At 40.4% G+C, this 13143-nt stretch overlaps 1 protein-coding gene and 1 long non-coding RNA gene across 2 annotated transcripts in view; both read left to right on the forward strand.

Moving 5' to 3' along the window:
* Nucleotides 1-776: 776 nt before the first annotated feature.
* LOC126808875 (uncharacterized) lies at nucleotides 777-7125 on the forward strand. Its single transcript, XR_007674807.2, has 4 exons — nucleotides 777-982; nucleotides 3550-3656; nucleotides 4986-5168; nucleotides 7011-7125. It is a non-coding gene; the product is annotated as an uncharacterized LOC126808875 (long non-coding RNA).
* A 3542-nt stretch (nucleotides 7126-10667) lies between these two features.
* The window catches only part of LOC126808848 (myb-like protein X), a 45564-nt gene continuing 43088 nt past the window's right edge, over nucleotides 10668-13143 (forward strand). The window contains exon 1 of the mRNA XM_056098704.1: nucleotides 10668-10950. Within this exon, the coding sequence (XP_055954679.1) occupies nucleotides 10936-10950 (15 nt within the window). The 5' untranslated portion in view covers nucleotides 10668-10935. The remainder of the gene's footprint in view (nucleotides 10951-13143) is intronic.

Genomic DNA, 13143 nt, shown 5'->3' on the forward strand with positions numbered 1-13143 from the left:
TAACAACTCTGCTTTTAATGGAGGTATTATAGAATGTTTAAACTTGATGTAGATGTTCATTACTAAAGTAAACCATAGCTAAGCAATTTCATTGGTCGATGCTTTGAGACAAGATAACTTTGATTCCATCTGATAAAGAGTGATGAAACGTAGTGTATTGTTGATAATCAGTCTGATTGCTTGATACTTTTGAAAACAATAAATGTGCGATTAATTAATATGTGTCATCTATTTATTTGGGGATTTCGGTGGGGGACATCAGCCTCACTGTTGGCTTGTTTGTATAGGGATACACGGGGTCTGGGTGAGTAAGAAGTTGGCTCACTAGCCTGGAGGTCCCATTTTCGTTCCCTGCGTTGTCCCAGAATGTTCATCGGGATTTTCCGGAGTGGTTGCACCAAATGGGGTTTAACGTCCTACTTTTCTGCGCAGATTAGGCTAATGGAGACGGGTTTGCGCTATACAGTGTGCAATACGGCCTACTCTTGTATCGAATTCCAACGGACAAGGGATCTGTTATGTGCACGGGACCTCGGGTTTTCGTCCCATCCGAACGACTATACGTTGTCCCTTGTCCTGCACCATTGACAAGGGGGAACCACACCAACGCAGGGGGGTCGAACACAGGTTAGCGAGTGAAAGTCTTACTCACTGAGCCACCGTGGCTCCCCAATAAAAGTTGAGTTTCTGGATAATATAAACAGTCGATTTTATCATGAATAAATTCCTTTCTTCTTAAACGATTGAAAAGTTTTGTTCTGGCATCGATCGTCTGTTGTAAATCTGTTGATTTCACTCCCCAGATGTGACAAGATTTACACGTTAGACGTCTGTTAATTTATGCACAGCCATGTTGTGACACCTAATCCCCTTGATATAACAAAACCAACGATATAACAAGAACAACGATTGGTGGTTCAAAGTTCGGCAGAATAAGAGTCGATAGGCCTACACACAATCTCTCGAGAAAGGCGTCTAATAGGTAAGAGATTTCATTATTCAATTTTAGATTTTAAAATTCCAAAATATATTATAAAATATCTTTTCCGTCTTGTATGAAAGGGAATTGTGAATTAAGATAATCTCATTAAAATACAGTTTGGTTTTTTTTTGGGGGGGGGGGGGGTTAAAGAAAAAGTTAAAAATGAAATGAAATGAAATGGGGTTTAACGTCCTACTGTTTTGCTCCGAACTGGGCTAATGAAGACGGGCATACGCCATACAGTGTGCTATGAGGGAAATTTTGCCCGGACAGCGGCACTACGGCCTACTCTTATATCGAATTCCAACTGTCAAGGGATCTTTTACGTGCACGCCAATGTGTACACGGGACCTCGGTTTTTCGTCTCATCCGAATGACTAGACAGCTGTCTTTGTCAGGCCCTCCGTCCTGCATCCCTGACAAGGGGGAACCACACCGGAAAGAAAAAGTTAAAACCTCATTTTTAAAAAAGTCATTTTAATTGTTAGATGTTTAGATGTTTTAAGAGTTTGCTTTTTATAATTGCATAGCTAATTGTGCAATGTTTCTTTTCTTTCTTTTAAATTTTATTTTTGATATATTATTATTTTAAAAATTTTTGAGTCGTAAAATTCCCCCCCCCCCCAAAAAAAAAACCAGAATCCATAAAGATTTTATGAAATCCTATACAGGCCCAGTCATGAAATTTGCTGGACTTAAACTACAGTCTGTGTACGATCATTCCCCAAAGTTTCAGTTATCTTGGTAGAGAGAGAGAGTGAGAGAAAGAGAGAGAGAGAGAGAGGATTTAACGTCCACTCGACAAAACTAGGTCATTTCGGGACTAACATATGGTTTAATTTTATTTCAATAATTCGCTTGCGCGTAGGGGTCTTTAGCAGTGGGAGGAAACCGGAGGACCCGGAGAAAACCCACGAGGTTGGAGAGGCGACCCTACTCCTTGTCACGTACAACCGAGGATTCGAAACCACACCAGTTGACTCAATGGCAGACTTTATGATACAGCGCGCACGTGCTAACCATTCACGCCCCCCCCCCCCCCCCAAACAAGCAAACCCATAAAAAATTTATTAAATCCTATAAAGGCCCAGTCACGAAGTTTGCTTGACTTAAACTACAGTATGTGTACGACCATTCCCCAAAGTTTCGGTTATCTTGGTACTCTTGCATAAAAGTCATGTATTTCCAAAATATACCCCAAATGGCCTCCGCTGCATTGAAGGAAAAATTGTCAATTACTCGAACACATTCCTGTTTCGGGATTTTGATGGAATCGAGAGTTAATTATGGTCATGTCACGTTAATTAATGTCTAATTATATAAAATTTAAGACCTGCAATAGGCATATTTAGCTCTTGCATAATGAAATGAAATGAAATAAAATGAAATGGGGTTTAACGTCCTACTGTTCTCCTCCTATACTGGGCTAATGAAGACGGACATACGTCATACAGAAGAGAATATTGATTATCGAGGCTAGGCCCAAAATTCAATCGCTAAATTCTCGGTTCAGAGTGGATCAATTTGACTGAAATTTTCAGCAAATTCCCTTTACATGATCTATTTTTTATCTATTATAGTGAGAACTGCCAGTTCTTTATCTAATCTCCCATAATGTATCTTTAAGAAAATGTTCCCTGGGCCGTATAATAAATTACATTCATGCGTCCGTTTGTTTGAAATTTGTGGTTTCGAATCCCCGGTTGTACGTGACAAGGAGTAGTGTCACCTGTCCAACCTCGTGGGTTTTCTCCGGGTCATCCGGTTTCCTCCCACTGCTAAAGACCCCTACGCGCAAGCGAATTATTGAAATAAAATTAAACCATATGTTATTCCCGAAATGACCTAGTTTGTGTCGAATTGACGTTAAACCCCATTTCTCTCTCTCTCTCTCTCTCTTTCTTGCGTCCCTTTGTTTGAAATTTATCATTAGTCCCGAAATTACCTAGTTTGTGTGGAGTTGACGGTATACCCCATCTCTCTCTTCTCTCTGTCTCTGTCGTCGAGGGGATCACGTGGCTAAGTGGGTAAGACGCTAGCTCGCTAGCCTGGAGGTCGGGTGTACGATCCCTGCATTGGCCGAGAAAGTTCATCCAGATTTTCCGACGTGGTTTCCCCTTGTCAGTGGTGCAGAACGGAGGGCCTGACAAGGACAGCTGTCTAGTTTTTCGGATGAGACGAAAAACCGAGGTCCCGTGTATACATTAGAATGCACGTTAAAGATCCCTTGGCAGTTGGAATTCGATATAAGAGTAGGCGATAGTGCCGCTGCCCGGGCAAAATTTCCCTCATAGCACACTGTATGGCGTATGCCCGTCTTCATTAGCCCAGTATAGGAGCAGAACAGTAGGACGTTAAACCCCATTTCATTTCATTTCATTTTCTCTGTCGTCGAAGAAAATGTCCCTTTGTTTGTATTTTATTATTACGTATTTAGCTGTACCGATTTATGAAAGAGGAATCTGAGCTTTGTATGAAAATAATGATTTTTGAATAATTTTATCAATATATTTATTTTCTTTCGGTTTTTTTTTTTATGAATTTGATCGATAATTTCTTTCTTTCAGATATATTTCAAAATATTTGATCTGGTTGGTATATAGATTTCTCACTATGTCACGGTTTCTAGATATCACGTTACTGGTCTTAGTGGTAACTGTGACGTCATTGTACGGTAAGCCTATTTGTTTTGCTCTCTGTCTGAAATGAAAAGGGGGGTTGGGTCACTTGGGTGGCCGATTGGTTAACGCGTGTGCGTTGTATAATAAGGTCTGCCGTTGAATCAAGTGGCTAGTACTTGACAAAGAATTTGGTTGTGTGCCCAAGGATCTTTTACGTGCACGCCAATGTATACATGTGGCCTCGGGTTTTCGTCCCATCCAAATGACTAGACAGCTGTCCTTGTCAGGCGGCTCCGTCCTGCACCACTGACAAGGGGAAACCAAGCCGGAAAATTTCGATGCACTTTCACGGACTGGGAGCGAACCCACGACTCCGACTAGCGAGCCACCGTTTGACATGACTTGTGGAATGTGTCTAGCCTCGTTCTTCGAGTCCCCTGTTGGAAATGTCATTGAAACGCATTATGGTACACGATTCGTGTACCAATGGTAAAATGTTTATTTTGTATTAAATATTGGATATCAGAAGTTTATAACATCAATATTGATTTAAATTGACAAATAAGTCGTGTTTTCAATGTCGAAGACTTTGGATGATATTGAGTTAGAGCAGTGATTCTCAGCCGGCGTGCCGCGCGATATCTTCCTAGCTAAGTGTGCCGCGCGATATCTTCCTAAGTGTGCCGCGAAATTTTGAACGGCACACTAAGAAAATGTGAAAAACCACGTGATCCCAATTGAGCGTATTCACTGGTATCTACTGATAGCTGTGTTTTTCTTTATTTAGTTTGAGTCATTATATGTGTCTATGACTAGTCTCTGTCTACGGGTGTATTCCGTTTGACTTATCATGTTTTTATTTTGCCGCTATTTTTTTCATGTGTTCTAAGGTGTGCCGTTGGCAAAAAAAGGTTTAGAACCACTGGATTAGAGACTTGGCTACTTCAAGGATATTAACTTAAAGATACATTATGGGAGATAAGATAAAGAGATGGCAGTTCTCGCTAAAATAGTTTAAAAAACTAGATAGTGTAAGGGTAATTTGCTGAAAATTTCAGTCAAATTGATCCACTATGAGCGGAGAAAGAAGCGGGTGAAATTTTTGCATAGTCTCGGTCATCTTTACAAAAAACATTAATATAAACAGCATAGACTCGATTATCCACTTTTTCTGATTTAATTATTAATGGCCGTTAGCGGCATATAGGAATCTAATCCAGCCAACATCGATGGCTAGCCTTGACATCGAGAGTTTATTATGGTCTGGATAAGTTAATTAATGTCTAATTGATAATTTTGATAACATTTCAGGCCTAAAGAAAGACTTGTAATAAGCAGATTTTGCTCTTGCATAATGCATGTTTAATCTTGTTTCATTTAAGCCGATGATATGTGGGCGAGATTTATGCAAGAACACGATTTGAATAAAGATGGTTTCATAAAAGGCGAGGCTGAATTCGCCAATCTACGTAACTTCTTCCATCAAGAGAAAATACCGGAAGCGAAAGTAGAGGAAGTTCTGCGCAATGGTGATGAAAATGGTGACATGGCTATAGACCCAGAAGGTAAACTCAAGCTAACATTTAAAGTTGCCACCATCTTGTATTGTGGTCTGGCCTCGCTGGTCGTTCTCAGAGATTTCCGGTTTCACCTTCATCTCAGACCTATTGGGTCGAAATTCATATTGCTGTGGGAGGAAAGGGGTGAGGAGGGTTCGGGGGTTCAGCGTAGCGAATCTAAATGGGGTTACGGGGACTTGCCTCGGGACAGCATTGAAACTAAGGGGAGATATATTACAAAATTTTCAGTTGCGGTGGGAAATGAAATAAAATGGGGTTTAACGTCCTACACCTCTGCTCCTGCTGTGCATGCAGTGTACTGTGAGATCAATATATGGCCCGGACAACGGCACTACGTCTTATTCTTATATCGAATTCCAACAGAAAAGAGATCATTTACGTGCACGCCAATGTGTACACGGGACCTCGTTTTTTCTTCCCACCCGAACGACAGCTAGCATGGCCAAATGGTTTAAAGCTTTGGTGCATAGGGTCTGTCATTGAATCAAGTGGCTTAGTGTCAAGGAATAGGGTCGATTGTTCATCCTCATAGGTTTTCTCCGGATCCTCTGGTTTCCCTCCTGGGGATCACGGTGGCTAAGTGGGTAAGACGCTAGCTCGCTAGCCTGGAGGTCGGGTGTTCGATCCCTGCATTGGCAGAGAAAGTTCATCCAGATTTTCCGGCGTGGTTCTCCCTTGTCAGTGATGCAGGACGGAGGGGCTGACAAGGAAAGCTGTCTAGTCGTTCGGATTGGACGAAAAATCGAGGTCCCGTGTACACATTGGCGTGCACGTAAAAGATCCCTTGGCAGTTGGAATTCGATATAAGAGTAGGCCGTAGTGCCGCTGCCCGGGCAAAATTTCCCTCATAGCACACTGTATGGCGTATGCCCGTCTTCATTAGCCCAGGTTAGGAGCAGAACAGTAGGACGTTAAACTCCATTTCATTTCATTTGGTTTCCCTCCACTGCTAAAGACCCCTACGCGTAAACGAATTACTGAAATAAAATTGAACCATATGTTAGTCACGAAATGACCTAGTTTGAGTCCAGTGAACGTTTAACCCCATTTCTCTTTCTCCCGAAATGGCATAGTTTGTGCATTTCTTTCTCCTTTAAACTTTTGTGTATTTTCACTCTGCACTCAGAGAACTAGCTACTCTAGTTGGGGAATAGATCTCTCCCCTAAACGGCTGCCATATCCAACAATCAGTATACTATTTTATAATGCGGTCCTACTCCGGTTCACATCTGTTATACACAAAAAGACTAATTAAATCTTTTCAATTTTAGTAAATGAAAGTAGAATATATACTTCTCAAAATTCTCGAAATATGCTTAGTGTTTTCGACTAAAACTGTCGAGCTAGGACTTAAAATGTCGGTCAACTAGCTTAGTCTCTGTTCTCAAACAGACAGCGTATGTTCAGTATGGGGCTAGCTAACTGACCAGCAGGCAGGGCAATAATAAATTCTCGAAGTATACTTTGTGTTTTGGACTAAAATCGTTGATATAGGACTTAAAATGTCGGTCAACTAGCTTAGTGTCTGTTCTCAAGCGGAGCTAATTGTAGATAAACAGGGTAGGTTTAGTATGGAGTTCTTTTAGAAATGCCACTAAATATATCTTAGGCATCTGGGGCCTGTTTCACGAAATTTTAACTAAAATAAAATCCAAATTTTAGTCATTTGATTGGATAATATTAGATTGATTTTAGTGCTTAGCCAATCAAGATTGAAGTATCTACTAAAATTTGGATTTTATCTTTAGTTAAGATTTCGAGAAACAGGGCCCTGGGCCGATTTTCATTTTCAAATATGAAATATTGATGTATTTTTTTCTTTTTCAGAATACAAAGATATTCGACTTGAAATGCTAAACACTGACCATATCGAGGCAGCTGAACTTATTTCCATTTAGATGATCTTATGATCAGTCATAAAAAATAAAGATGGAAAATTGTTGTGATTTTTGTTTTTCATTTGTTTTTTTAAAAACTCTAGTTTATACACAAAATGAAATTTATAGGGGTTAAACGTCGTACTGTTCTGCTCCGACTGGGCTAATGAAGACAGACATACGCCATGCAGTGTGCTATGGGGGAAATTCTGCCCTATGACCTAGTCTTATATCTCGACACGATGGTAGAATTTTGTACGGACAGCAGCGTTTCCGCCTACTTGCTACCATTTCCAACTGTCAGTGATTCTTTAAAGAACACACCAATGTGTTTAAGGATGGATCTCGGTTTTTCGTCCCATACGAATGACTAGACACAATTTTTAAATGAAATGAAATAAAGTTGGGTTTAACGTCCTACTGTTCTGCTCCTACTGGGCTATTGAAGACGGGCATACGCCATACAGTGTGCTGTGAGGAAAATTTTACCCGGGCAGCGGCACTATGGCCTACTCGTATATCGAATTTCAACTACCAAGGGATCTTTTACGTGCACGGGGTACACGGGATAGTTTATACACAGAATGACAGGATAACTGCACCATGACAGAAAGACTGAAGAAACCACACAGAATGTGTAATTGATTAGGCATTTTGGGGTCAAAATTGGTTGGTAAAAAAACCCCTAATTTTTAATTTGACTGATTTCTGTTACACGGTCGACGCATTGCGCCAAATTTTCAACTATACAGTTCAGCATATAAAATGGCACTGCAAGTGATGGCCATCAGCTTTAGTTTTGTGATTTAGAAGTTGGTGACCATGGCGTATGTCTTTGATTTTTCTGTCTGATGATGCCATCGAATGGGTTGAGTTGCTTTAATTATATATACCGGTATACAATAGATAGTCCATGATAATAAACAATAGTATGACAATATTTATAGCAGTATATCAGACACTCTGATTATTTTATATGTCAATTAAAGAAACATTATGTAAGATTTAGATAAATATAAAACAACAACAAAAACAAGGCTGGTCGTTATTGCCATAATAGTTTAAAGGCTCAATACCAATCTTGTTGTAACTGAATAATATGTCCCAATCTTTATTCTTGTCAACAAATTGTACTATTTTAGAATATTTCAATTAATTGATGATACAAATTTCATCTTAACACACCTTATTTAAAAATTTTGAAAAATTCAACATGATGGTTTGAAACGTCTAACGTAAACCTTTTCAAATGAAATTTCGATTTAAAAATATTTTCGAACCCTCTGGACAAGTAAAATAGGATGTAATGGATAATTTACACAACAGGTAGGACACTTAAACATCTAGTACTTAGATAGAGATATTTTTTATTTTTCTGGAACTGTCAAGCCAGCAAGAGTGTTATTGTCCCTTTAAAAAGATAATATAAAATGAATGTATTGAAAATTTTAATCAAATTAGTTTATTCTGAGCAAGTTTATGAATGGCTACTTTTATCTGGTTTCAGACAGCGGGTGGAATACCGCAAAAATTATAAAGGGAAGTAATCAATGGTTTATCAGACCACTAATATTTTCTTATTGGGATATTATCTGGGTTCAGACAGTGGATGTAATTAATGTTTTTATATATTTGGGTACAACTCCATTGTAAGGTGGAGGTTGGATGGCCGAATGATTAGCACGTGTGCGCTGTATCATAAGGTCCGTCATTGAGTCAACTGGTGTGGTTTCGATTCCCCGGTTGTACGTGACAAGAAGTACGCTCGCCTGTCCAACCTTGTGGGTTTTCTTCGGGTCCTCCGGTTTCCTTCCACAGCTAAAGACCCCTACACGCAAGCGAATTATTGAAATAAAATTAAACCGTATGTTAGTCCCGAAATGACCTAGTTTCTGTTGAATAGACGTTAACTCTCTCTCTCTCTCTCTATTGTCAGGGCTTTTATCGGCTGTCTCCGTGAGTGATGTCATGTATTTCCGGAAAATTTCGCCTTGGTCGGGGATATAAGTGTTTAACGCAGATATGGCGGGCATTATCTAATGTACTCAATATCCAAGCCACTCGGTGATCTAGATAGTTAATTATGGGTTTTTCGTGTGAATAAATGTCTAAATAATAATTATTTATTATAAGATTTAAAACCATAAAAACCACCCATGTGTTAGTTCCGAAATGACCTAGTTTGTGTCGTGTGAACATTAAATCCCATTTGTCTCTTTAATTTATTCTTGTTGTAAGTTCCCTGTGTAATAGACACTAACATAAAGGCCATTAGAACATCACCCTAATCGGATTACAGTAAAAACATTACAAGTTCACACTGGTACATGTAATTGTAATATTGACTGGTTGTTCGCGAAAAACAGGTGTAGTGCAGTGTTGTATATATTATCGACTGGTTATTCGTGACAAACAGGTGTAGTGCGTAGTGTAGTGTATACTATTCCCAACTGTTCTGCTCGGACTATGCTAATGACGATGGGCATACGCCAAATAGTGTGCTATAAGGGGAATTGTGCCGAGAGAGAAAGAGAGAGAGAGAGGCACCACAAACAAGCGGAAACCATGCCGGAAAATATCGATGAACTTTCTCGGCCTACTCAGGGATCGAACACGGGTCCCCCAGGTTAGCGAATCAACGTCTTACTCGCTGAAGCACCGTGGCTCCCGCAAATTTGGACCTTTCTCTAATTCCTGGGGGTGGATGGCTGAATGGTTAGCACGTGCGCGCTGTGTCATAAAGTCTGTCATTGAGTCAACTGACATGGTTTCGATTCTCCGGTTGTACGTGACAAGGAGTAGGGTCGCCTGTACAACCTCGTGGGTTTTCTCCGGGTCCTCCGGTTCCCCCCCCCCCCCAATTTTCGACAGTGCCCTTTTTTACTGCTGAAAGTGCCTTTTCTCAGACCCAAATATGTCCGTTCCCAACCCGTTGCAGGGATCCCAAATGACTCAAACCATCGACTCAAACACACTTTCAAACGAATTCTTGTTGTTTAGCTGACGGTGCCGTAATCCTATAGAGTGACTATAGACAGACATCAATGATAGCATCTTGTTAAAATGCCTCGCTCGCCTTGACAATTTTCGAGTCGCGTGTTGAACTGGCGTTTTTGCTCGATTTTAAGGCTCTTTTTCAACGATTTCCGAACGTTTACTTACACGTAAATATCAGCCAAATAGCTCTTGGAATGGCTACAGATGCAGGAAATGACGGATAATTTTCTTCGGGACCCCCCCCCCCTCTCAGCGGCGTGCCGCGTCTCCGCGGTCAGTGCCCTCATTTTGCGGCGCCCCCCTTTTCAAAATTCCTAGATCCGCCCCTGAGACGTATAGCTGCAGTGTCGCTGTCCTGGCAAAATGTCCCCTCACAGCACATAGCATTAAATCAATAGCACGTATGTAGGATCAGACAAGCAGGACATGTAACGCCATTTCATTTCTCATTGCTACTTGACGAAAAAAGAAAACACTTTCGAATGCCAATATATCGCTTCAATAAGTCGGGGTTATAGGCTTAAAACATCAATAAGAACACACGATTATGCACTACAACGGTTTAGCGATAATGCTCTGGGACAAAGGTCTAACGCGCGACGATAATAACACAGTCAAACGGCTTTTACACGGACAAATATTACCGATTGATTAAAAACTTAGTGTTAAACGAGGGGGTCTTTTCTAAGCGTACCTGTGTTGTCACTATGGTGACGACGACGCCGTTATGTGTAAGTTGTCGGAGGCTTAAGGGTGTTAAATCTTAGTTTGTTAAGTGATATTGGGCCATTCGATTTATTTATTACCCCAGTTTTACAGGCTATTAACGGAGTAGGGGTTTAATTAAAAAATATACGTGAATTTTACGGCTTATTATAATGGCAGACACACAGGTAAGGCCTTGCTTTAATTTTAGAATGAATTTTATGTCAAGAATATAATCGCTTTATAATCGACGATTCTTCAAGGGAAAATGTTTATAACACGGGAAGTCGAACATTTCCTTTTTATTGAGAGATCGATATAAAACTGCTGCAATGATTATCAGAAAAGTCGTTCAAAGATTGTTTATTTTCCGGATTCCATTTTTAAATGAAATGAAATGAAATGGGGTTTAGCGTCCTACTGTTCTGCTCCTAAACTGGGCTAATGAAGACGCCAGTGTGCTATGAGGGAAATTTTGCCTGGGCAGCAGCACTATGGCCTGCTCTAATATCGAATTCCAACTGCCAATGTGCATGCCAATGTATACACAGGACCTCAGTTTATCGTACCATCCAAACAACTAGACATCTGTCCTTGTCAGGCCCTCTGTCCTTGTCAGGCCCTCCGTCCTGCACCATGAACAAGGGCAAACGATGTCTGAAAATCCTGATGAACTTTCTCGGCCAATGCAGGAATCGAACACGCAACCTCCAGGGCTAGCGAGCCAATGTCTTACCCACTTAGCCACCTTTGCTACGAATCCATTTTTGAGAGGTTAGGAATGCTGTGAAAGTTTTAATTCGGAAACCGATTTCAACATTGGTATAAATTAATTTAAGTAGCAATAAAACTGTCATTATAAATTTAGAAAGTAATAGCAATAGCTTCAATTAACAATCTACACAAACTAGGTGATTTTGGCACTAACATATGATTCCGTTTTCACTTGCACTAGGGGTCTTTTGCATTGATAGTAAACTGGTTGAAAATCCATGAGTTTGGACAGACAACCTACTCCTTGTCACGTACAAGCTGGCAATTGAAACCACACCACTTGACTAAATTATAGACCTTATACTCTAAAGTGCTTTCTGGCCAGGACAGCTGTCTAGTTGTTCAGATGGGACAGAAAAATCTAGAGGTCCTGTGTACTCATTTGCATACACGTAAAAAAGATCCCTTGGCAGTTGCAATTCAGTATAAGAGTAGGCAGCAGTACAGTTGTCTGGACAAATTTGCCCTCATAGCCACACTGTATGGAGTATGCCCGTCTTCATTAGCCCAGTAGCAACAGAACAGTAAGGGGGGTTGTATGGCCGATTGGTTAGCATGTGCGCGCTGTATCATAAGGCCTGTCAATGAGTACACTGGCGTGGTTTCGAATCTCTGGGTCGCCTGTCCAACCTCGTGGGTTTTCTCCGGGTCCTCCGGTTTCTTCCCACTGCCAAAGACCACTACGCGCAAGTGAATTATAGAAATAAAAAATTAAAATCATATGTTAGTCCCGAAATGACCTAGTTTGTGTCAAGTGGATGTTAAACCCAATTTTTCTCTCTCACACAGAACAGTAGGAAGTTAAACCCCATTTCATTTCTTAAAGTCTCAATACCACTCTTGTTGTAACTGAATAATATGTCCCAATCTTTATTCTGGTCAACAAATTGTACTATTTTACAATATTTCAATTAAATGATGATACAAATTTCATCTTAACACATCTAATTCAAAAAATTGGAAAAATCCAACTAAATGATTTGAAAAGCCTAATGTGACTTGGATTTAAAAATATTTTCGAACCCTCTGGACAAGTAAAATAGGATTTAATCGATAATTTACACAACAGATAGGACACTTAAAGATCTAGTACATAGAATAAGGCTATTTTTTATTTTCTGGAGCTGTCAAGCCAGCAAGAGTGTTATTGTCCCTTTAATAATAGGACCATTTATTTCAATATCTGTGTTTACATATGGGGTGGCTAAGTGGGTGAGGCGCTGTCTCGCTAGCCTGGAGGTCGGGTGTTCGATCCCTGCATTGGCCGAGAAAGTTCATCCAGATTTTCCGTTGTGGTTCTCCCTTGTCAGTGATGCAGGACGGAGGGCCTGACAAGGACAGCTGTCTAGTCGTTTGAATGGGACAAAAAACTGAGGCGTGCACGTAAAAGATCCTTTGACAATTGGAATTCGTCATAAGAGTAGGCCGTAGTGCCGCTGTCCGGGAAAAATTTCCCTCATAGCACACTGTATGGCGTATGCCCATCTTCATTAGCCCAGTTCGGAGCAGAATAGTAGGACGTTAAACCCCATTTCATTTCATTTCATTTTGTGACTTTTTATATTGTTGGTGCATTCATTGAAAAACATGGTAACTTTTTATATTGG

Source organism: Patella vulgata, chromosome 1 (assembly GCF_932274485.2).
Source record: "Patella vulgata chromosome 1, xgPatVulg1.2, whole genome shotgun sequence".
NCBI classification, from domain to species: Eukaryota; Metazoa; Mollusca; class Gastropoda; family Patellidae; genus Patella; species Patella vulgata.